Source organism: Bos indicus, chromosome 9, assembly GCF_029378745.1.
Source record: "Bos indicus isolate NIAB-ARS_2022 breed Sahiwal x Tharparkar chromosome 9, NIAB-ARS_B.indTharparkar_mat_pri_1.0, whole genome shotgun sequence".
NCBI classification, from domain to species: Eukaryota; Metazoa; Chordata; class Mammalia; order Artiodactyla; family Bovidae; genus Bos; species Bos indicus.
Genome location: NC_091768.1, coordinates 29,023,850 through 29,046,989, shown reverse-complemented (window position 1 = coordinate 29,046,989; position 23,140 = coordinate 29,023,850). Strand labels below are relative to the sequence as shown.

Genomic DNA, 23,140 nt, shown 5'->3' with positions numbered 1-23,140 from the left:
TCAGATATGCAGATGACACCACCCTTATGGCAAAAAGTGAAGAGGAACTAAAAAGCCTCTTGATGAAAGTCAAAGAGGAGAGTGAAAAAGTTGGCTTAAAGCTCAACATTCAGAAAACGAAGATCATGGCATCTGGTCGCATCACTTCATGGGAAATAGATGGGGAAACAGTGTCAGACTTTATTTTTTGGGGCTCCAAAATCACTGCAGATGGTGACTGCAGCCATTAAATTAAAAGACGCTTACTCCTTGGAAGGAAAGTTATGACCAACCTAGATAGCATATTCAAAAGCAGAGACAGTACTTTGCCAACAAAGGTTCGTCTAGTCTAGGCTATGGTTTTCCCTGTGGTCATGTATGGGTGTGAGAGTTGGACTGTGAAGAAGGCTGAGCGCTGAAGAATTGATGCCTTTGAACCGTGGTGTTGGAGAAGACTCTTAAGAGTCCCTCGGACTGCAAGGAGATCCAACCAGTCCATTCTGAAGGAGATCAGCCCTGGGATTTCTTTGGAAGGACTGATGCTAAAGCTGAAACTCCAGTACTTTGGCCACCTCACACGAAGAGTTGACTCATTGGAAAAGACTCTGATGCCGGGAGGGATTGGGGGCAGGAGGAGAAGGGGACGACAAGAGGATGAGATGGCTGGATGGCATCACTGACTTGATGGACGTGAGTCTGGGTGAACTCCAGGAGTTGGTGATGGACAGGGAGGCCTGGCATGCTGCGATTCATGGGGTTGCAAAGAGTCGGACACGACTGAGCGACTGAACTGATACCACACATTTTCTCTGAATTCATTTATTTAAGGATAAAACAGCCATTTGAGATCATGGAATACAATACCAACACAATAGAAGGTGAGGAATTGTTATATTTTGCTTACATTAATAAATATCTTAAAAGAAGCAAATGTAGATTTTAAGATTTAAGACACTAATGACACAACTGAGAGTTTCTAACAGTGATACTGCTTGATTTTCAAGTTGAAAGATTTTTAATAACCTATATATTTCAATTAGATGGCAGCAAATAGAAAAGCATCTTTTGAGCTGAATAGTATACTGTTAAACAGGAGTTTATTTTACAGCAGTCCATCATTCTCCTGGCCTCAGTTTGTGTGTAGAAGGCATACTAGACATCAGCAACTCACATCACATAAATGATCTACCACTCACAATGGTGCAAAATCTATTATGCATGTATTTGAATAGAAATTATTTTTAAGTTCTAGAAAAAATGCCATTTGTGTTTGACAGATGTGGGATTTCCCTGTTTTGCCACTGATTAGCTATCTGAGCTTCACTTTCTTCACTGTTAAAAGAACAGTAAGAAACTGCAAAATAGGCTTTAGTAGCCTTCAGTTTATTAGCTCTGATTTTCAAAACAAACTTTCAAAGTGATTTTCAACCTCCTTCTAACCTATGATTATCCTTTTCAAACTCTTTGTCCAAATCATTCAGAGTTCCTAACTTCTCCACTGAACACATTTTAACACATCTGCATGTGTTTATAATGACCAAACAAAGTTCACTGTGTTAGTATGAAAGACTACCTGTACTCAGGGGACATTACAGCCTACCTGGGTATTCAATTCAGTACCTACCACTAGCAAATCTCTGAAAATTCTGTGTCTGTGTCTCCACCATAACCTACACTGTTTTCAGTCAAATACTCCATACCTGTATATGTTCCTTACGTTCATATCAAGGGAAAAATCTGAAAAGTTTTTAGAAAACTGGCATTTGTGACTTGTTTATACAATTTTTACAATTTTAGGACAGCCATGTTCTTTGCAGTATCCTGTAGGACAAGGCATCAAATATTTCAAAAGGCAGCCATACATTTTTCATATTTTTCTGAAACAGCTTATGTTCTAACACAATTTAAAAATCAAACTGCCAAGCAGTTTTGTTTTTACTCTTTTCACAGGTACAGAGCAGAGAATAAACCTAACAATGTCCACTTCTCCTAACTTACCACCAACATACTCATACAACTCTTGATTCATTCTAAAACACATACTGATGCGCTTGGCAAGACTACAATGAATAAAATGGCAAGCGGTAAATCTAATCCATGCCAGAAGACTGGAGAAGTTACATGGGAAGCACACACACACAACTTCACAAAAGTTGGGAATACTGCTGATTTCAAATAAATGATGATCAAAGTAAGACTTTCATGCCTCAAGTCCCATTCAGTCAAAATCACGATTTGTAAGAACAAGTGGTGCCACCAGTGTCCAAACATACAGCACAATGCCAATCCAGCTAGAAGAGATTTTCACCCAGACAGCTGTCCACTGACTCTTCATCTCACGGGAAGGCTCATACCTAATATTTAAGGAAAACAAAAAGCAGAGAGAAGTTGGATTATTGGTCATCAAGCTAGCAGGTTTCCTTATTTTAAAGTATTCTTTGTATATAATCTGTGATAACATATGTAGTTGCTGGATTATCTCTGTTGCCTTGTTTTCCATACCACTTTGGCAGCTAATATAAAGGTTAAAAAAAAATCTTTTAAGGAGTAGAAGACATAGGCCTGTGAAGTAGTTCTTTTACATACTCAGAGAATCTTTATGTATCTCTGGCTAACTAATTAATGAGATAGCAGAGAAATGGAGTGTGACCTCTGGATAAATAAAACATTATTTAACAAAGACTTATCAATTCTAAACTGTACAAAGAATATAATTTGTTCAAAGTATATACAGGAGCTCTCTCAACCTTCTCAGATTTAAGAAACTGGGAAGGAAATACATCCCAAATTTAGCTGATTTTTATGTTGATGAAACATAACAAATACTTTTCATCTTTAATATTTACTATTATTACCTGACAGCCAAAGCTGTGAATTACTGAGAATTATTTGGAATAGTTCTTGTACCTTAATATGCTGCAGTATAGGAATTTTTAAGTATATATATATTTTTTTCAGTAATAAATGCCAGTAGAGGCTGCTCTCAAACAAATGAATTTTTTTTTTACATCTTTTGCTGGTATTCAAAGTCTTCTTACAAATTGTTAAGGATATTATTATGCATTAAAGAGTATTAAAAATAGAACTACCCTAACTATACAGTTCAACTTGAATCTTAAATCTTTCAGCAATCCTTTGAACTAAATCAGAATTTTTAAAGACAAAATATAAACTACTACCTTCCTCTTAACAAAAAGAGATTTATCAGTTTTGAAGTGATATAAAAGCAAAAATTAGTTTATGTTAATGTATTCACACTTCAATTTTGAAATCCTCAAAGCTTTAACTGACAAAATTTAAACAAAAACAGGTAAAAAAAAAGAAAAAAGGTATCTTTTTCTACACTATGTTGGGAACTAGTTAGTCAGTATTAGAAATCACTGTGTTTGATCCCTGTCAACATGTACTTCCCTAAGCAATGTGGTAGCTTCATGAAACTTTATTTCAATCTTTTAAGATCTGGAACTATTTTAATGATTGTTATTGCTAAAGCAAGGAAATAAAGTCTGCATTTCTCATACTGATCTCACTATTCATTTAGTTGTAAATTTTGAAATATATTGGAGGATAAAAAGTACTCAATACCATGTTTTAACAATGGAATCACAAAAAAGCCACCCAAATTTCCACATGCAAAGTTTTCATAAAATATAAGTACCTGTACCAGTTGGTAAGGGTCATCATGATATAAAGCGAAGCCAGGAAAAGCATGAAGTGAAAGAAGGAGTAACTGTAAGTGACACCATCCCTTTCATTATCTACAGCTCGGTGAACATCATCACCATCCTCAAGTGACCCATCGTTTCTGGCTCCACCATCTTCTATCAGTGTTGATTCATCACTTGTTAGAGTCAGCTTATTAACCTGACTATTGTTTGAAGTACGGATGCTACATGAAAGACAGTTTAAAAAGAGAGAAAGAAAAAAAAGGAATTTAAACACAACATTCATATATGAATAATAGCTGGACTTTGCTTCAAAAAAATAAAATCCAAAATTTTTCCTACCTTGAATAAAATACACACAGTAAAAAGAGGATTAGTCCAATAATTCCTTGAGTATGCCACCACTGTACAGACTGCCCCTCCTTCGAGACAGTGCTTGTTGTATTATATCCAATTATGTTCAGTAGACTTGGGTTACATTCTGTTTCTACAATGTAAATTAAGGTCAAATTAAAATGTTAGAAAGGTATAAAAAATTTTTCAGAGGACAGTTGTAGTTCTTTTTAACTCTCTATACACGTGAAAACTCAAAAAACTGTTAGAAAAAGGCACAAATAAAAAATAAGACAACTTGTATTTATTAATAATGAGACCTTTTACATTATATAATGCTAGTTTTATCGAACTGGTTGAAAAGCAATTTCATTTTCAACCTCATGCAAGAGTTGAGACATTTAAGCTTTTTACTGATCAGGAAATTGGTGAAATTTAGTAAATTTTTTACTTTATAGTAAAGCTCAAGCAGAGTTAAGAATAAAATTCAGATGTCCTAAACTAAGATGCACTGCCTTTTCTGTTATATACTGTGAAATAACAATAGTGATTTTATGAAGTTTATCAACTGGTCAAACTACATTGTTATATAAGCAAGATAGTTTACACATAAAATCAGTTACTAGAATTTTAGCAAATAGTTTGTGGAAATGAGTATATAAATCATAGTGACCTAATGCTTATTCAGCCTCTCAACTCTTTTAACAAAGAATTAAAATGGGGTTGGTATTCACTTAAGTGTCCCAAATATGTTTTTTACCTCCCACAATGCCAGATATGTCAATTGCCACCTTATCACTGAAAAATGATTTTTACCTTGAAGCCACTTGTGTAAGGATAATCCCTAAAGCAAATTACTATTAGTTTTTTTCTAGACATTTACCTGGACAAAAATAAGGAATCTCTAGTACACTAAATAAACTCTTTTTCTCCAACTAGTGATAAAGCACCTATGAAATTTATAAATGGAATGAAATAAGAGTCAGAAAACTTTTTTCTGTCAAAAATTCTGTAATTTTTTTAATTGTGAGGAAACGAGACCATTTTTTCCCTTTTCAGAAAATAGTATAGTTGACCCTTGAACAAGCAGATTAGCAGTACCAACCCACAACACAACTGAAAATCTGCATTTTACTTTATGGCTGGCCTCTATATTCCAACCTTTCATATTAGCAATTTTCTATCTATGGATTCAACCAAATGCAGACTGTACTGCAGCACATTTATTTCCCAATTTGTTTCACCCCAAATAACATATATGGGCTTATACTTCCACGAAATGCAGTAAAACTGGCCTATAAAAAGAGTACAAAGACCAATTCGATTCACCTGTAAGATAATCACAGACAAAAAGAACTTAAAAAAATCTATACTAATTAAAATAGACTAAACAAACATTTTAATAGGTTTTAATTTTACATATACTATCACAAGCACCTTACAAATCAGGTATATTTCTTATAGTTTTCCTATAATTTCTTATAGTTTTGTTAGTAAAGGAAGAAACTAAGGGAAAAAATATAGCAGTACATCAAAGATGAAAATGGTATTATTCCATTCTCTTCATTCCTCTATGAGCTTAATTTTACAAAATGGCAATCTTTGAAAAAGAGAACAGCTTATGGGATTCATTAAAAGAAGCAAATCCAAGCAAAGAAAACATACCCGGTTCATTGGTCATAGCAGACCATGTCAAATACATTGTGTAGACTGTAATCACTGAAGACTGTAACAAACCAGATCTTGGTTGTGATTCCTACAAAAAAATAGGCAAAACAAAAATATTGCGATCATTCAAGATTTAGGAAACCTTAGAAAAACAGAAGCTTCATAAAGAATGAACTAATCCAAGCTTACTTGGATTTTTGGCAGTATGGACATTATAGAAGCACCAAGGCAGAGGAGCATGTTGACACTGATGAATGCTTTATTTTCTGCACAACTGGCTGGATGAGTATAGTAAACAAAAAACAGGACGATAGCAACTAAAGACAGCAGATAATTCAGGGCTGTAGCTGATAACAAAGCTGCGAAAGAAATACATTTTGACAATTAGATTTTATTACTAATATTAGGAATGAGACATATGGCTTGCTTTAAAAACAATCTTATTCAAAAATATTATTTTAAGCAACATTTTATCAGCATTACACAGCCTATAGAAGCAGATAAAGATTTAATTCTGGCCTCTACCACATGAAGACTTTTGTAGCCTTTACACATGTGTGCGTGTGAGCTCCGTCATGTCTGCCTCTCTGCAACCCCATGGACTATATATAGCCCATCAGGCTCCTCTGTCCATGGAATTTTCCAGGCAAGAATACTGGAATGGTTGCTATTTCCTACTCCAGCCTTTACACATAGCTCACTATTATGATGCATTTTAAGGGGAATAATATGATCTTCATTTAAAGTAATATTTACATATAGAGTGTCCAAAACATTCAAATACATTAGCCATTATTTTCAAAATACAGAAAATTAACTAGGAGAATATTACTTAAGGTTTTTAAGTTATATCATTCAGTTGTAAACAAGGGCATTAAGAAAATTATTTTGTTAATGCTAAGCCCACAGAACAATGCTTTGCTTTGGCAACTAAAATCTTAAAACAAAACTATTCAAGTTGTCAATATTTAATAAGACAACCTAAGTTTCTTCTATCACACACACACTTTTAATTTTCATGTTAATGTATACTTAATATGTATGTCTTCATGTAGATGTGACTCACAAATACTCTATCAGACAAATATTTATTGAATACCTACAAAGGCCCTGGGGATACAGTATGCAACAAAGCAGAAACTCTTACATTAGATTTAACATTAAAAAATGAAACATTCTGTGAAGTAAATTTTCCAAATGATTAAAGCTTAATATGTTTTTTAGCTGACAGACTATTTCACATAAAAATTCAGATCTATGGCTTTTTTTTGAAAAACAGAAAAATTAAGCAACACTGGGCTCACATTTCCACACGGCAATTACTGGATGGAGCTAAGCGGTGTAATAGCCTTCACACTCTCTAATTCACCACAGTCCCTTTCATTTGCAAAAGGACTGAAAATGCAGTTTCTCCTCCCTCATTTGTGTCACCTGTTGTAAGCACCTGGATTTTGATTCTTGTTTTAGAGTACAACCATAGGACTCAACCTCATTGTTATAAACACGCATTACATACACTACTATAATAAACTCCCTAAGGTGTCACACATAAAGGCATTCTTTGCACTTATATAAAATGCTTCAGAGTTGTTTCTTTTTCCTGCTTGATGTTTCAGAATTGTTTGTTCATCTATTTCTAGTAGTCCTCATCTCTTTAATATTTTACCTTTTTTTTTTTACCCTTTTACTTAGAAGGAAATTAGGCTGTAAAATATACATATACTCAGCAATATGCTTTGGAAATTCTGTTTTAGCCAATCCCAGTCTTTTGCATGATTGCCTCTTTCTTGGGTATGTTCCTAGTTGACATGCAACATACAATGTGACAAGATGCCACTCACAAACTTAAACTAAAAAATCTCTTCACAGTAAACTGTACCATAAAAATCATGACTTCCCCACAGTCTACTACCTGCTTTCACTTTCAAAGTTCAACTATCTTGAAGATGTTCTGTAAGACAAAAAACTTACCTGCATACCAACATCTCGAGTTCCCCTCTTCCATTTTTTCAACCCATGATTCATTCCACGAATGGGCAAAATCAATGAGTAAGACTAGTTGTATGAGAATGAAGCAAAAGGCACCTGCCATGCCTACATAAAACCACACTGAAAGGAAAAAAAATTTTTTAAAAATCACAAATGAGTGACTGCTTCACTTTTCATTGTTTCCACAATCAATACACCAAAAGAAAAATAAAATTTTACATAGATGTCTTGACTGAGGAAGGAAAACACAAAACAAATGGTTACAGTTCCAGGCAACAATTATTTTCAATTTCCTTACAAAATATCAACATCACACCAAGAAAAAAAAGATTTCTTACCAGTTGTAAAAGTTCCTTCTGGAATGAAGAAGGCTCCAATAATAATTGCAATTGCTGCAGCAAATTTAAAGAACCAGAATCTAAAACAAATTATTTTTTATTAGTAAATATTCATTCAACAAGTGGTTTCACATATGAAATCTTTTGAGAGCTGCTCTTAAAAAATAGCTACACTTTATTGTGACTACTCTGTCCCATCTGAGGATATCCTGAAGACGAGAAGACCACCACATGTCAATTATGTTGTTGTCTGGTCACTCAGAGTCCAACTCTTTCTACAACCCCATGGACTGCAGCCTACCAGACACCTCTGTTCATGGGATTTTCCAGGCAAGAATATGCAATGGGTTGCCATTTCCTTTCCCAGGGGATGCTCCTGATCCAGGGATCAAACCCACATCTACACTGGCAGGCAGATTCTTCACCACGGAGCCACCAGGGAGGCATGGCTGTTTTATTTCATTCTAATAAATGAGAATATTAGATTCATTTCACAGGTTTACTTAAATGAGTGAGATAATAATATGGAAGTGTAAATAAGGTACACTGTACAAAGGAATAGCTTCTGAAGACACAAAAGTCTGGAAAACAGATTTCCAGTAGCAAGCCAGATGAATTGAAAGAACCAGAAAAGACATAATATCTTAAGAATTCTAACACAGAAAGAGCAGGAAGTGCAAAGCAGGTGTCCAAAATCCAAAAAAACCCCAGAAGTAACAGATTAATAACTCCATCTGAAGGTAACTAGCAAAGATTTGAGGTGTCTGCTACTTCCTATGTGAAAGCAGCAATGCAAAACTATAACAAATATAAGCATTTCACCACCTGAAGATAACAATCCTGCAATCACTGATCATAAAGGCATAAAAATCTTGCCATCTAGCAGATAAAAGAATTCAAGATAGTTGTTCTGAGGAAACTCAACAAGCTATAAGAAAATACAAAAATAATTCAATGAAAACAAGCAAAAAACACTAAATTTAACCAAGAGATAGAAATCATAGAAAAGAACCAAATATATTCTGAAGCTTAAGAATTCAAGAAAAGAAATGAAAAAAAAAAAAAGTAATAGAGATCTTTAGAAGTGAAAGTGTAAGTTGCTCAGTCGTGTCCGACTCTATGCGACCCCATGGACTGTACAGTCCATGGAATTCTCTGGGCCAGAATACTGGAGTGGGTAGCCTTTACCTTCTCCAGGGGATCTTCCCAACCCAGGGATCAAACCCAGGTCTCCCATATTGCAGGCGGATTCTTTACCAGCTGAGCTACAAGGGAAGCCCAGAGATCGCCAGAATGGTAGATCAAATGGGAGACAGAAAAAGTGGACAGGCATTTTGATATAACCCAATCAGGGGTGAACTGAGAAAAAAATGAAAAAGAGGGAAGAAAGCCTCAGTAATATATGGAATTTAAATATTAGAACGATCAGGGTTTCAGAAGAAGAGAAGGGGACAGAAAGTTAATTTAAAGAAATAATATCTGAGAATTTCCTAAACCTGGACATGAACATCAAAGTTCACAAAGCTAGTAAGATCACAATATCATCTTAATGCAAAAAAACCTTTAGGATAAAACTGTCAAAAATCAAAGAATACAAGAGAATCCTAAAAGCAGCCAGAGGGGTCCAAAAAAGAGATTCTGATCAACAAAGTAATTTCCATTAGGCCCTCAGTGGATTTCTTAGAAAATCTACAGGCCAAGAGAGAGCAGAGTGACTTTGAATATACTCAAAGTCCTTCCTTTCAACACTTTAGTCAAAGTGTTGAAAGGAAAAAAACCACCAGCCAAGATTACTCTGTCCAGCAAAGTTATCCTTCAGATATGAAGGAGAAATAAGGCTTTTCCCTAAATCCAAAGAATTTACCACCACTAAACCTGTCTTGTAAAAAATGGTAAGAAGGATTCTTCAGACTGAAATGAAAAGACACTAATCAATGACATGAAAGCCTACAAAAGCATACAACACACTGGTAAAAGTAAATACACAGATTCATACAAGTCTAATTCTTTAACAGGATGGTGTGTTAAGTAAACTATAGTAAAAGGATTTTTAAAAGTATTAAAAAACAACAAGTATTATAAAAAAGAGGTAAATTGTGACATCAAAAAAAATATAAAAGAGGAGGAATAAATATGTAGGGCTATTTTATGCATTTAAAGTTGCTATCAGCTTAAAATTAATTTTTATGTATAACATGTTTTATGTAAGCCTCATGGTAACCACAAAGCAAAAAGCTAGAGTAGATAAGATAGAGAAGCAGAATATACCACTAGTTTACAAAGAAAATCACCAATTTACATGGGTGTTAACAGAGAAAAAAGAAACGATGAAAATACAACCAACCAGACAACAATGACTAACATATGGCATTAATAAGTCACAAATCAATAATTATGCTAATGGAGTGAATTTGCTAACCAAAAGCCAGGGTCTGGATGAATTAAAAAAACTTAAAAAGACAAATGGAATCACATTTGTGGATGTGAATGGTTAAAATGTCCATAATACTCAAAGCCATCTTTCGATTCAAAGTACTCCCTATAAAAATTTCAATGTCATTTACAAAAACTCAGGAAAGAAACAATCCTAAAGTTTGTATGTAACTTCAAAAGACCCCAAATAGCCACATCAGTCATGAGAAGGAAGAACAAAACTGAAAATATCACAGTTACTAATTCCAAACTATACTACAAAGCTATACTAATTAAAACAGTAATACCATAAAAAATAGACACACAGATCAATGGAACAGCAGAGAAGGCAACGGCACCCACTCCAGCGCTCTTGCCTGGAAAATCCCACAGACGGACCTGGTAGGCTCCGGTCCGTGGGGTCTCACAGAGTCGGACACGACTGAGCAACTTCACTTTCACTTTTCACTTTCATGCATTGGAGAAGGAAATGGCAACCCACTCCAGTGTTCTTGCCTGGAGAATCCCAGGGACGGGGGAGCCTGGTGGGCTGCAGTCTATGGGGTCGCACAGAGTCAGACACGACTGAAGCGACTTAGCAACAGCAGCAATGGAACAGAAGAGTAATAGACCCTTGCATTTTGGATCAACTAATATTTGACAAGGGAGTCAAGAATATTCAGAAGGAAAGGACAGTTCCTTCAACAGACTTGGGAAAGCTATTAATAACCACATATAGAAAAATGAAACCAGACTCCTTTCTTACACCATTCAGAGAATCGACTCAACCTGAATGGAAGACTTAAATACACTTAACACATTATTGACTGGAGATGTATTAACATGTCCTTTGTTACCCGAATGTTACTGACTGGGAAACAAATCATATGCTTTTAGAGAGCCATACAATTAACATTACAGTGTTTAGTTGTTAGAGCTTAAAACTGATAAAGGGTCATTATAGAACTTATGATTGTTGTTTTCATTCACATTTCCCTGTTAGGCTTCTGCTCCAATTTTGTGTATGTTATAAATAAAAGCTTATGACCATAAAATTTTCAAAAATGATGGATCACAAAATTTTGAACAAAGAATTTTTTGGTGACTTTTATGCAGATACTTTCTCTGACTGTCCAAGCAACATAAATACTAGTATCTCAGAAGATGACAGTTCTTCAGAATATAGTTCTGACTCAGACGATATGAATATTAGACCAAGAAAAAGACAAAATAAACCACAGTGACTGATTCTGACATGGAAAGTGAAAATGAAATGCATGGTGCTTTTTTACAGGTGTGTCAGGTGTAACTATTGAATGTAATCATCTGCAAAGTGTTAATTAAATAACAGAATTCTCAAAATAAAACAAAAATAAAAATCGTCAGGCACAGGCCTATGTTTCCAGCAAAAATCCTCTAGTCAGTGAGTTAAGATCTGATACCATAAAAGTTACTAGGAAGATACTGATAACTGGGAAGAAGAAAATAAGGAAGAAACTCCCTGACATTAGTCTGGGCAGTGAGTTTTTGGGGGAGACAACAAAAGTACAAACAACAGGGTAAAATCAAACTGGTGGGAATTCTTCAGACAAAAAAATCTTCTGCAGAAAAAAACAGAACAATCAACAAAATGAAGAGACAACCTATAGGAGAAAATATTTGCAAACCACGTATCAAAATGTGGTTAGTATCAAATATACATAAAGAACCCATACAACTCAATAATTTAGAAAAAACAATGAAAAATGGACAAAACTCAATATTTTTCCAAAGAAGGCATACGAATGGCAAGCACACATGTGAAAAGGTGCTAAACATCACTAATCATCAGAGGGATGTACATCAAAACCACAGAATGGCCACCAAGATGGTAAAAAGTAACAAACGTTGGTAACAATGTGGTGAAATAGGAGTTCTCAGGCACTGCTAATGGGCATGTGCACTAATTCAGCCACTATGGACAACAGTATGATGGTTCCTCAAAAAATACAAAAATGGAACCACCATACCATCTGGCAATCCTACTTCTAGGTATATATCCAAAGAAAGTGAAAACAGGACACTGAAAAGGTATCTGCACATCCATGTTTACGGCAGAATATTCCTAACTGGCAGATACAGAAATACCCTGAGTGTGCATCAACAGATGAATAAAGAGACTGTACTATATAGACACAATGGAATATTATTCAGCCACGAGAAAGAAGGAAATCCTATCATTTGCAACAACATGATCCTGATGGACCTTCAGGGAATTATACTAAATGGGATAATCCAAATTAAAAAAAAATTTATATTACCAAAATGTGGAATCTGAAAAAGAAAAATGTACTTTAAAGTTGCTAAGAGAATAGATCTTAATTGTTCTCATCACAACTAAGAAAAATATGTGATGTGACAGAAGTGTTAGCTAATATATGATCGTAATCATATTGTAATATATAATACATATGAAATTAACATTTTGTACACTTTAAACCTAACACAATACCATCAATTATATCGCAAAAAAAACCACTAGCAATGATGTAAGAGTGCTTAGTACATACTTTGAGAAGAATGTTATCACAGGAAATGATTGTGATAGCCATCCTGTAATGTATTTTGAGAGTTGTTTAAAAATACATTTAATAAAGATGTTTTAACAGTGCAAAAAAAATTAAAAATCAAAACAACCTATGACTAAAGAGAATTGAAAAAAAAAAAAAAAAAAAAATCAACCTGGCACAAAACATGATTTTTCATTAATATTTCATTCTTCCTGTCTTTGATAGTGTATGTTAATAGATAAGCAACATCAGATACTTAAAACTATTTTTATTTATGGGATGGAACAGTGATAAAATTCAAAACATTCAATATTGAGTATGAGATGCATTGCTCTGTATTAAAGGCGACTGACAAAAAGGTACCTTGAAATGTCTAGGTTGTCCATTATAACCATTTAGAAAATCCACCACCTGTTTCAAAGCAATAAAGTTTTTCATTTTGGCTACACTGTGTATGTAAAGAACTGAGTTCAGTTTTCTGTAGTGAGATTGGCCTACAGAAGGCTAAGAGGAGGAAGAATAAACTCATTATTAGTCACAGATGTGATAAATCTTCTTTTCAGGATGAAAACATAGTTGAACCTTGAACAATGCTAGGGTTAGGGACTCCAACTCTCTGTATGGTTGAAAACCCACCTCTATCTTACAGTCAGCCCTCTGTATCAGAGGTTCCTCATTTGTGAATTCAGTCAATCAGAGATCATGGAGTGTGTATTACCATAGTTATTAACTGTTGGAAACAAATCTCTAAGTGGATCTGCACAGTTTAAACCTGTATTGTTCACAAGGGTAAACTTTACTAAATATTATGCACAGCAATAAGTGACTCAAGTCTTCTATGTAATATTTATATTTCCAAATTCTGACATTCTCTGGTAGAGACGAGGATTTTCTTACTTTGTCATTCGTGAACAAAATAATTCTGCAGATTGTTCAAGTTTAAACTTTCTTTAGACAGACTCAAAATTACTGAGAAGAGACTACCCAGACTTTAACTGAAATTTATTAAAATACTTACCCATTGTGTATTGCAGCTCTAGGGTCACTGCTGCTCTTCACTTTGATCATTAAGAGAGAGAGAAGAAGATAGAACATAGCCAAGCCAAAGCACAATCGATATACAGCTTTATAGCCAACCAGAATATTACAAGGGACCATTCCTTTCTCATTCTCACAAAATCCAGGAATCTGAAAAACAAGAATTTCTAATCTAGAATTTTTTCAAGGAAAAAATGACAATTCTGTGTAATTAAATAGCTTAAGGTTCAGAAAACTGAAGTTTGCTTTACAGTTTATGCTGAAATGTAATCAAGGTAAGTCTACACACTTTCATAAACAGAAGTTTAACTCTTTTTTCACTTTATGTGCACACAGGATAAATGACAAATGCCAATCCTAAAGTGAATGCGTATTTTAACTTGCAGACTTACTCAAACTTATTCTAAATTTTTTTAAAACTTACATTCTACTGTGATATGCTGAATCACATGTATAAAAGAAAAACACAATCAATAAAAGTTTAAAGAATTAGAGAGTAATTGAATCAGTTTCTAAATACTAAAGAGAACAATGATGGCTTTTCAAAGCCAATGCTATTAAAATCATTCTGAGATCTGGTCCCTGATTCTACAAATATTATTTTTGATAATAGATAGATCTGAAAGTAAAGTGAAAGTGAAAGTTGCTCAGTTGTGTCTGACTCTTTGTGACCCCATGGACTGTCCATGGAATTCTCTAGGCCAGGATACTCGAGTGGGTAGCCTTTCCCTTCTCCAGGGCATCTTCCCAACCCAGGGATAGAACCCAGGTCTCCCACATTGCAGATTGATTCTTTACCAGCTGAGCCACAGGGAAGCCCAAGAATACTGGAGTGGGTAGCCTATCCCTTCTCCAGAGAATCTTCCCAACCCAGGAATTGAACCAGGGTCTTCTGCATTGCAGGTGGATTCTTTACCAACTGAGCTATCAGAGATAGAACTGGATTAACAGCAAAAGGGTTGGCTATATTTCTATTTTTCTAACTTAAAATCTTGAAAAAGACTGAAGACCATTTCAGAATATCACACTGAAAACAGAGTACAAGTAAGTATTTTTAAAATATTTTTAAGTGAAATAAATGAGTGAAACAAACTAACAGTTTCAACTAAAACCATTCATAAGAAGTCAACTGGTTCCATGACAAAACCATATGAATGTCTTTTGCTTATACCCAGGACTTAAGTAAAATTAACTAAGCATCTGTTTATGGCATGTACATGCTACATTCACAACTGTGATAAGCTCATTTTCCAAACTTACATGGTTTTTCCTCACCCCAAAGTCAATCACAAGCAGATAACCATGGTTTAAAACCAAGTTATCTAACATAAATACTTTCTCAATCTCAAATTTTCTATTGTCATTCATCTTTCCTTGGAGGAAAACTAAGTTTTATATGCCGTCTCTTGATCACATTCTCTCTCATCTCTTACGGGTTAGATCCCTTATGACTTCTCAAAAAGCAAATGATTAAATCTCTCCATTCTAAAAACGTTTTAAACTCAGCCTCCCTCTAAGACTTGCCATCTTCATCACAAAGATCCTCAAGTTAGCAGTTTACTCACTGGATATATTCCTCACAGCCATATAACTTTCCCTCCCAAACCTCCTAGGTCCAGCATTCTTAAAACTACAGCTTTTTAAAGACACTACGACATATGTCAAATCCAATGGCTACTACTTAATCCTCACACTCTTTTACACCTTTTTTACACAGACGTTATCCTGTCATTCTTAAAGCTCTGTTCCTAAGATCTACAAACATGTTTTTGTTTCTCTTCTTTCACTGTTCCTTTAGAGCTTCCCTTCTCCACCAAGCCCATTCTGTCAAAGTTCTAGCTCTGCTCACTCCAAATGGTCCTCCTCTTCAGCATATGCTGCCACAGTTTGAATTTCATCTCTAGCCCTGATGTGAGTGACACACTCGTATTTTCTACTTCCTGTTGGACACATACAGAGATACAAATGTAGTGAAATACCCCCAAGCCAACATACTATGAACTGAACTAGATTATATTCTCCCCATCTTCTTTCACAACCTGACTCCCTGGTGCCGGGGGACAGGGGGAGGGCGGAAGGCAGGGCAGGCAGTAAATTTAATAGAATACCTTTTCTTTCTTTTTCTTAGTTAACAGCAACAGTTTCTTCTCAGTTATCTAGGATCAGAACTTCGTTACTATTATTCAATCACTGCCTATATTTAAATCCAGAGCCAGTCAATTTTATGTTCAGGGAATCCATTTCAGGTGCTCTATGCCCTTCTTGATTACATCATTTTTACAGCCTCTACACTTAACAGCTTGCCTTTTTTTCCTGATTATCGGATAAATCTTCCTAAGGCATACATACTTGGCTCAAAAAGCTTTTATCCTCATTCTGCTTCCTGTTTTTCAATTTCTGTATACAAAAATTTATTGATTATTAGAATGCCACTTTTTCCACGAGACCCACAGTGATTCTGACGTTACCCTGGCTGGAAATTACTTACTTCCTCTTATTATCACAGCACTCTTTTCTGCACCATCACAATCTCATAAACCACTTTTACTGTGTCTTTCCTAAATAATTATGAGCTGCTAAAACTGGGATTCAGTATTGTCTTCCTTTTTACAGTATTCTGTTTCCAACACATTGGAAGCAATTTTATGCATAAACATACTAAAGGTTCAGGATTCCCAGGTGGCACTAGAGGTAAAGAATCTGCCTGCCAACGCAGGAGACCTAAGAGAGGCAGGTCGGCAAGATCCCCTGGAGGAGGGCAGGCTACCCACTCCAGTATTCTTGCCTGGAGAAGCCCAGGGGCAGAAGGCCTGACAGATTACAGTCCATAGGGTCACAGAGTCAGACACAACTGAAGTGACTTAGTAGGCACACACACTAAAGGTTCAGTTAATTAAAAAAAAAAAAAAAAAGACTTACCTTATTCAGCTGTTCTTCCATTCCAGGTATCAACATTACACAAGCTACACACACTCCAACAAGCAAAAAAAGTGCATAGATCAACCTAGTTACAGTGGAGTTATTTCCACTAGGACAGCATCGGCACAGCAAACACGGGGCACTGCCACACAAACACGGGATCTGGAAAAAGAACGGTAAAAATCAGTACAGTCTAAAATGATACAGTGAAAATCTACATTCTATCTACTCAAAAAAGGATGAAGTTAAGTTGATTAAAAAGTGATCTGGTTCACAAGTTATCTATAGACTATAAAACTTGGTAACTTCTGGGTAAAAATGAAGCAAAATAAAGCAAAAAAAAAAAAAAAAAGTGCCCTTTATATCAAGCAAAATGAGTAAGTTCAGTTAAAAATGAAGAAAAAAAACAGCAACAAGACCCAAAGTTTAGCTGAGAAAAGAAATGGGATATTCATTAATTGTAAGTGGATCTCCAACTCCTACCTTTTAACCCCCAGAAATCAGGCTGAATTCACAAAAGTCTGAGGTTTCTCAGATACTTCAGAGAAGGAAAAGAAGTAAACTGGTATTCTCATCTTTTCCCTCTTCTGACTTAGTGGTGGTGATAACCACCAAGTAAAAGTTCCTATTAGAATTAGGCAAAATAGGATTAAATGAACGAGTGGGGTGAGCTAGCATTCTCTAACAGAATTCCACACTAAACTAGTAGTAGATCCCAGGGGAAAAGGCTATCTCCCTGAGCACGTGAGGCAAACGCCGGTAGTGGAATTTAACAATATCTCAGGAAGGCAAAATGAAAGTATTCTAGTAACAATTGACCTTACTCTAGGGTGAGCACCACCATCCACCAGATACCACAGGAAGGGAGTATTGCAGAAGTCAGACACACTACAGTAACCAATATAAGGTAGGATCGGAAGTACTTATACAGAACTTCGGAAATAAATAGCATGGCAACAACACAAACACATCTTAGCAAAAAATAAACAAACATGCCCTGACCAAAAAAAAAAAGCATTTGAAAAATCCAATCTGAAATAAAACATAACTCAGTAAGAAAAGGAAATTCCCTAAAATTGGTTCACCTGAAGCAAAAAGGAGAGATCAAACAGAAGAGAACAGAACAAGCTGAAAAGGACTGCAGGGCTGAGGAGAAATGAGAAGGGGAAAAGCCTGCTTAAAAAACTAACAAAACAAAAATGGAACAAAACAAAAATGCTGAAAATAAAAATCAGTTCAGTTCAGTTGCTTGGCCGTGTCCGACTCTTTGCGACCCCATGAACCGCAGCACGCCAGGCCTCCCTGTCCATCACCAACTCCAGAGTCCACCCAAACCCATGTCCATTGGGTCGGTGGTGCCATCCAGCCATCTCATCCTCTATCGTCCCCTTCTCCTCCTGCCTTCAATCTTTCCCAGCATCAGGCTCTTTTCCAATGAGTTAGCTCTTTGCATCAGGTGGCCAAAGTATTGGAGTTTCAGCTTCAACATCAGTCCTTCCAATGAACACCCAGGGCTGATCTCCTTCAGAATGGACTGGTTGGATCTCCTTGCAGTCCAAGGGACTTGCAACAGTCTTCTCCAACACCACAGTTCAAAAGCATCAATTCTTCGGTGCTCAGCTTTCTTTGCAGTCCAACTCTCACACCCATACATGACCACTGGAAAAACCATAGCCTTGACCAGACAGAGCTTTGTTGGCAAAGTAATGTCTCTGCTGAAAATAAAAATACTGATAGATAAATTTTGGATTAAGTACCATAAACTCAGGCCAAGACACAGTAACAGTGACCAGACCTACCCTACTGCCTTAATCCGTGGGGAAAAATAAAGTGAAACAATGGTTTTTCAGACAGTTAACAATAGGCAATTTAGGATACTTAATTTCTAAGAGAGATGAAACAATGTGAAGTCTATGACTGGCCTAGTTTTTCTCCCTGGGAAGAGTCTCCAATGTAGGCCAGCACAGGCCAGCAGTCTACTGAACTGGAGACACAGTTGGGACAGAGTTGAGAGTTTAGGGAAGTGAAGGCACATAAGAGTTCACAGGACATAAAAAATTAACGGAGAAAGCTATACTGAGATTGAGCTCTGGAGATCTGCAGAGGCTTCCATTTCTGTCTTCAGCAGAGCACTGATCAGCATATGTATTTGATTAAATTCCTCTAGGGGGCAGGGTGGGGTGGTATTACCAATCAGAATGGAAAAAACGTTAAAAATCCTTGAGTAAAATTATAAGATTTTTACTACACAGCTCTTGCCTGGAAAATCCCATGGACGGAGCAGCCTGGTAGGCTGCAGTCCGTGGGGTCGCGAAGAGTCAGACACGACTGAGCGACTTCACTTTCACTTTTCACTTTCATGCATTGGAGAAGGAAATGGCAACCCACTCCAGTGTTCTTGCTTGGAGAATCCCAGGGACGGGGCAGCCTGGTGGGCTTCTGTCTATTGGGTTGCACAGAGTCGGACACGACTGACGAGACTTAGCAGCAGCAGCATGGGGGGTGGGAGTGGGCGGAAGCTGGCCATAAGGCTAAAAAAAGCCATTCCAATCTCAACAAAGCCTAAAAGCAAACTTTGAAAAGGTTCTCTTCAAATAACTCACATATGTCTAAGAACAGCAAGAATGTTTTTTTAACAAATACAACATATCCAGCTCCCATCAAGGTAAAACTTACAATATCTAACAGCTAGTAAGAAAGTGGCAGGCATACCAGTATGGAAAATACAGCTTATAGTTAAGAGCAAAGTCAACAAATAAAAATCAGCCTGAAAATTACACAGGTAACTGAATTTAATTATAAAAATGGCATTCCAAAATCACTGAGGATGGTGACTGCAGCCACAAAATTAAAAGACACTCGCTCCTTGGAAGAAAAGCTATGACAAACGTAGACAGCATATTAAAAAGCTGAGACATCACTTTGCCAACAAGGTCCATATGGTCAAAACTATGGTTTTTCTTGTAGTCATGTATGGATGCGAGAGTTGGACCATAAAAAAGACTGGAGTGTCAAAGAATTGTTGCTTTCAAACTGTGGTGCTGGAGAAGACTCTCGAGAGTCCCTTGGATTGTAAGGAGATCAAACCAGTCAATCGTCAAGGAAATCAACCCTGAACATTCACTGAAAGGACTGTTGATGAAGCTCAAGTTCTAATACTTTGGCCATGTGATATGAAGAGCTGACTCACTGGAAAAGACTGATGCTAGGAAAGATGGAGGGCAAGGAGGAGAAGGGGGCGGCAGAGGATGTGGGGGTTAGATGGCATCACTGATTCAGTGGACATGAATCTGGGCAAACTCTGAGAGATAGTGAAGGACAGGGAAGGCTGGTGTGCTATAGTCCATGGGGTTGCAAAGAGCTGAACATGACTTAGTGACTATGTTATTGTAACTATACTTCATTTGCTCAAGTAGAGGAAAACACAGCATGTCAAAGAGAGACATGGAAGGTTATGTCCATATCAAACTTCTGAAAATGAAAAGTAAAGTATCTGAACCAAAAAGTACACTGCAGAAAAAGCAAATAAACTTGAAGACATAGCAAAAGAAACAATCCAAAAGATAAAAAGACTAGAACAAAAACAACAGAGAATCAGTGTTGTGAAACAACTTCAAACAGCCTAATACCTGTCAAACTGGGGCTTCTGAAGAATAGAGGAGACAGGAGAGTCCTTTTGAGGAAGTAACTGCCAAAATGTTCTTCATGAAAACTATAAACTCACAGATCCAAGAAACTCAACAAAAACGTAATGAAAACTACACATCAAGTTACATCATAATTTTGTTTAGGGCTTCCTTTGTGGCTCAGTGGTAAAGAATTCACCTGCCAATTCAGGAGACACAGGTTTGATCCCTGGGCAGGGAAGATCCCAGGTGCCGTGGAGCAAGTAAGCCCATGCACGACCACAAAGCCTGGAAACTGCCACTCCTGAGCCCACGTGCTACAGCTCCCGCGGCTCGAGCGTCCCAGAGCCCTGTCACCACAAGAGAAGCCCCACAATGAGAAGCTTGTGCACGCAGTGAAGAGCAGCCCCGCTCCCCAACTAGAGAAGAGCCTGTGCAGCAGCAAAGACCTAGCACAGCCAAACATAAATAAGTGAAATTAAAAGAAAAAAAATGGTTTAAAAAAATAAATTGCTTAAAAACAATGATAAACAGAAAAAAATCTTTAAAACAGTCAGAAAATGAAGGTACCTTATATAAAGAAGAAGGATATCAGACTTCTAGTAAGAAATATTGCAATGCAGAAATCAATACTGAATTGAAGGAAACTGTAAGTTCACACTCAGCAAAGATATCTTTGTAAAGACATTTTTAGGCACAGAAAAAAACCCCAAAATAACAAATCTAAACTATCAGAAATGTGAAAAGAAAGTTACACCAGAAATGTGGATCTACATAAAAGAAATGGACAACAAAAAAGAAATGGTTAACTGTGTATTCTTTTTTTTTACATATAAAAGGTTACTTAGAAAAGATTATTATCTTTTTAAAGCAAAACAGTAAAGTATTCTGGGTGGTTACAACACAGACGGCAGTACAGTTACTGTATGTGAGTTACAAACAGGCCATAAAAGGAGACATTCAACTATACTACTGTATACTTAAATTAGAAACAGAATGGATATGACACAAAGGCAGTGTAATAAGCTAAATACTATAAACCCTACAGTGACCCTACAGTCTAAAAATGCAAAACAAAGGAATACAGCTAGTAAGCCAAAAGATTAAAAAAAAAAAAAAAAAAAAACCATTAATATATTGCTAATTAATCCAAAATAAGGAAAAAACTAGGGAAAAGAGACCATGACCAGGTAGGATAAACAAAAAACAAATAGAAAGATGGTTGATTTAAGCACAAACATAATCAATACTCACATTAAGTATAAAGAGACTAAACACTGACAAATAAAAAGCACAGTCAGATTAAAGAGTTAAGATCCAACCCTATCTTTTCTACAAGAAACCCACTTAAACATACAGACAGAACTGGTGGAAAATTAAATATATATATATATGTACACATGTGGGTATATATATATGTGTGTCTGTGTGTGTGTATACACACATATACACATAAACACACATACCAGTATCAAAGTAGATTTCAGAGCAAAGAGTTTCATCAGGAACAAGGAGGGCCATTTTATAATAAAAGACAAACATGGAGATATAGGATATTCATTAAGCAGACATACAACATACAATCCTAAATATTTCTGCATGTAAAAAAGAACTTCAAAATGCATCAAAGAAAAATTATTAAAACTGAAAAGAGTAATAACAAGTCCACATCTATGTTCTTTCATTAACTGAAGTAGGAAAAAAACTCAATATACATATCAGTTCAGTATCATTAATTCTCTCTGACATTCAGAGAATATTCCATCTAACCAAAGCAGAATAAAAATTATTTTCAAAAACACAGAAAACACTTAACCAAAACAGAGCATATTCTGGGCCATGAAACAAATCTCAAATCTCAATAAATATAATCATACATGTTTTCGTGGCCCACAATGGAATTAAATACTGATCAGTAACAGAAGGATTTATTTCTCCAGAAACTAAATAATACAGTCAAACTCACAAGCAGAAGAGGTCAAAAAACAAACAGAATGAAAATAAGGTATCACATTTTTGGAATGTACCAAAAGCAATGTTTAAAAGAAACCTACAGTTTTAAGTGGCTATGTTAGATAAAAAATAAATAAATCAATGACCAGAGCTTTCATCTTAAGTTATTAAATGAGCAAAGTATAGCCCAAATAGGCAGAATAAAAGAAATGATAAAGATAAATCCATGAGGTAAAAAACAGAAAAGAAGAAAGACAGTGAAGCTAGTTTTAGAAGACCATTATAATTTAGAAATCTATCGTCAGACTGATGAGGATAAAAAAATAGCAAGAAAGTGAACATACACATCTTCAGAACCAGAAATGAGAGAGAAGGTATTATTATCGATCCTGTGAGCATCAAAGGATTATAAGAGAAAACTATGAACGATTTTATTGAATAATTCAACAGCTTAGATAAAACAGATAAACTCCATGAAAAATCCAAACTACCAAAAATCATTCGATGAGAAATATATAAGATGAATGGTCCTGTTCTATTCAAGAAACTGAATTTGTAGTTAAAAACCTTCACAGGCATAGGTAGCTTCACTAGTGAATTCCATTAAACATTTAAAGAATAAATCAAACCAACTCTACCCAGATTCTTCCGGAAAACTAAAGAGGCAAAAA

General features: G+C 35.9%; 1 protein-coding gene across 1 annotated transcript in view; it reads right to left on the bottom strand.

The window, feature by feature from the left end:
- Positions 1 to 782: 782 nt before the first annotated feature.
- Positions 783 to 23,140, bottom strand: part of SERINC1 (serine incorporator 1) — a 33,988-nt gene continuing 11,630 nt past the window's right edge. Inside the window, exons 2-10 of the mRNA XM_070795888.1 lie at positions 16,891 to 17,052; positions 13,952 to 14,121; positions 7,973 to 8,052; positions 7,617 to 7,754; positions 5,835 to 6,004; positions 5,643 to 5,733; positions 3,987 to 4,131; positions 3,638 to 3,868; positions 783 to 2,333 (exon numbers count right to left, since the gene is read on the bottom strand). Coding sequence (XP_070651989.1) covers positions 2,198 to 2,333; positions 3,638 to 3,868; positions 3,987 to 4,131; positions 5,643 to 5,733; positions 5,835 to 6,004; positions 7,617 to 7,754; positions 7,973 to 8,052; positions 13,952 to 14,121; positions 16,891 to 17,052 — 1,323 coding nt within the window. The 3' untranslated portion in view covers positions 783 to 2,197. The remainder of the gene's footprint in view (positions 2,334 to 3,637; positions 3,869 to 3,986; positions 4,132 to 5,642; positions 5,734 to 5,834; positions 6,005 to 7,616; positions 7,755 to 7,972; positions 8,053 to 13,951; positions 14,122 to 16,890; positions 17,053 to 23,140) is intronic.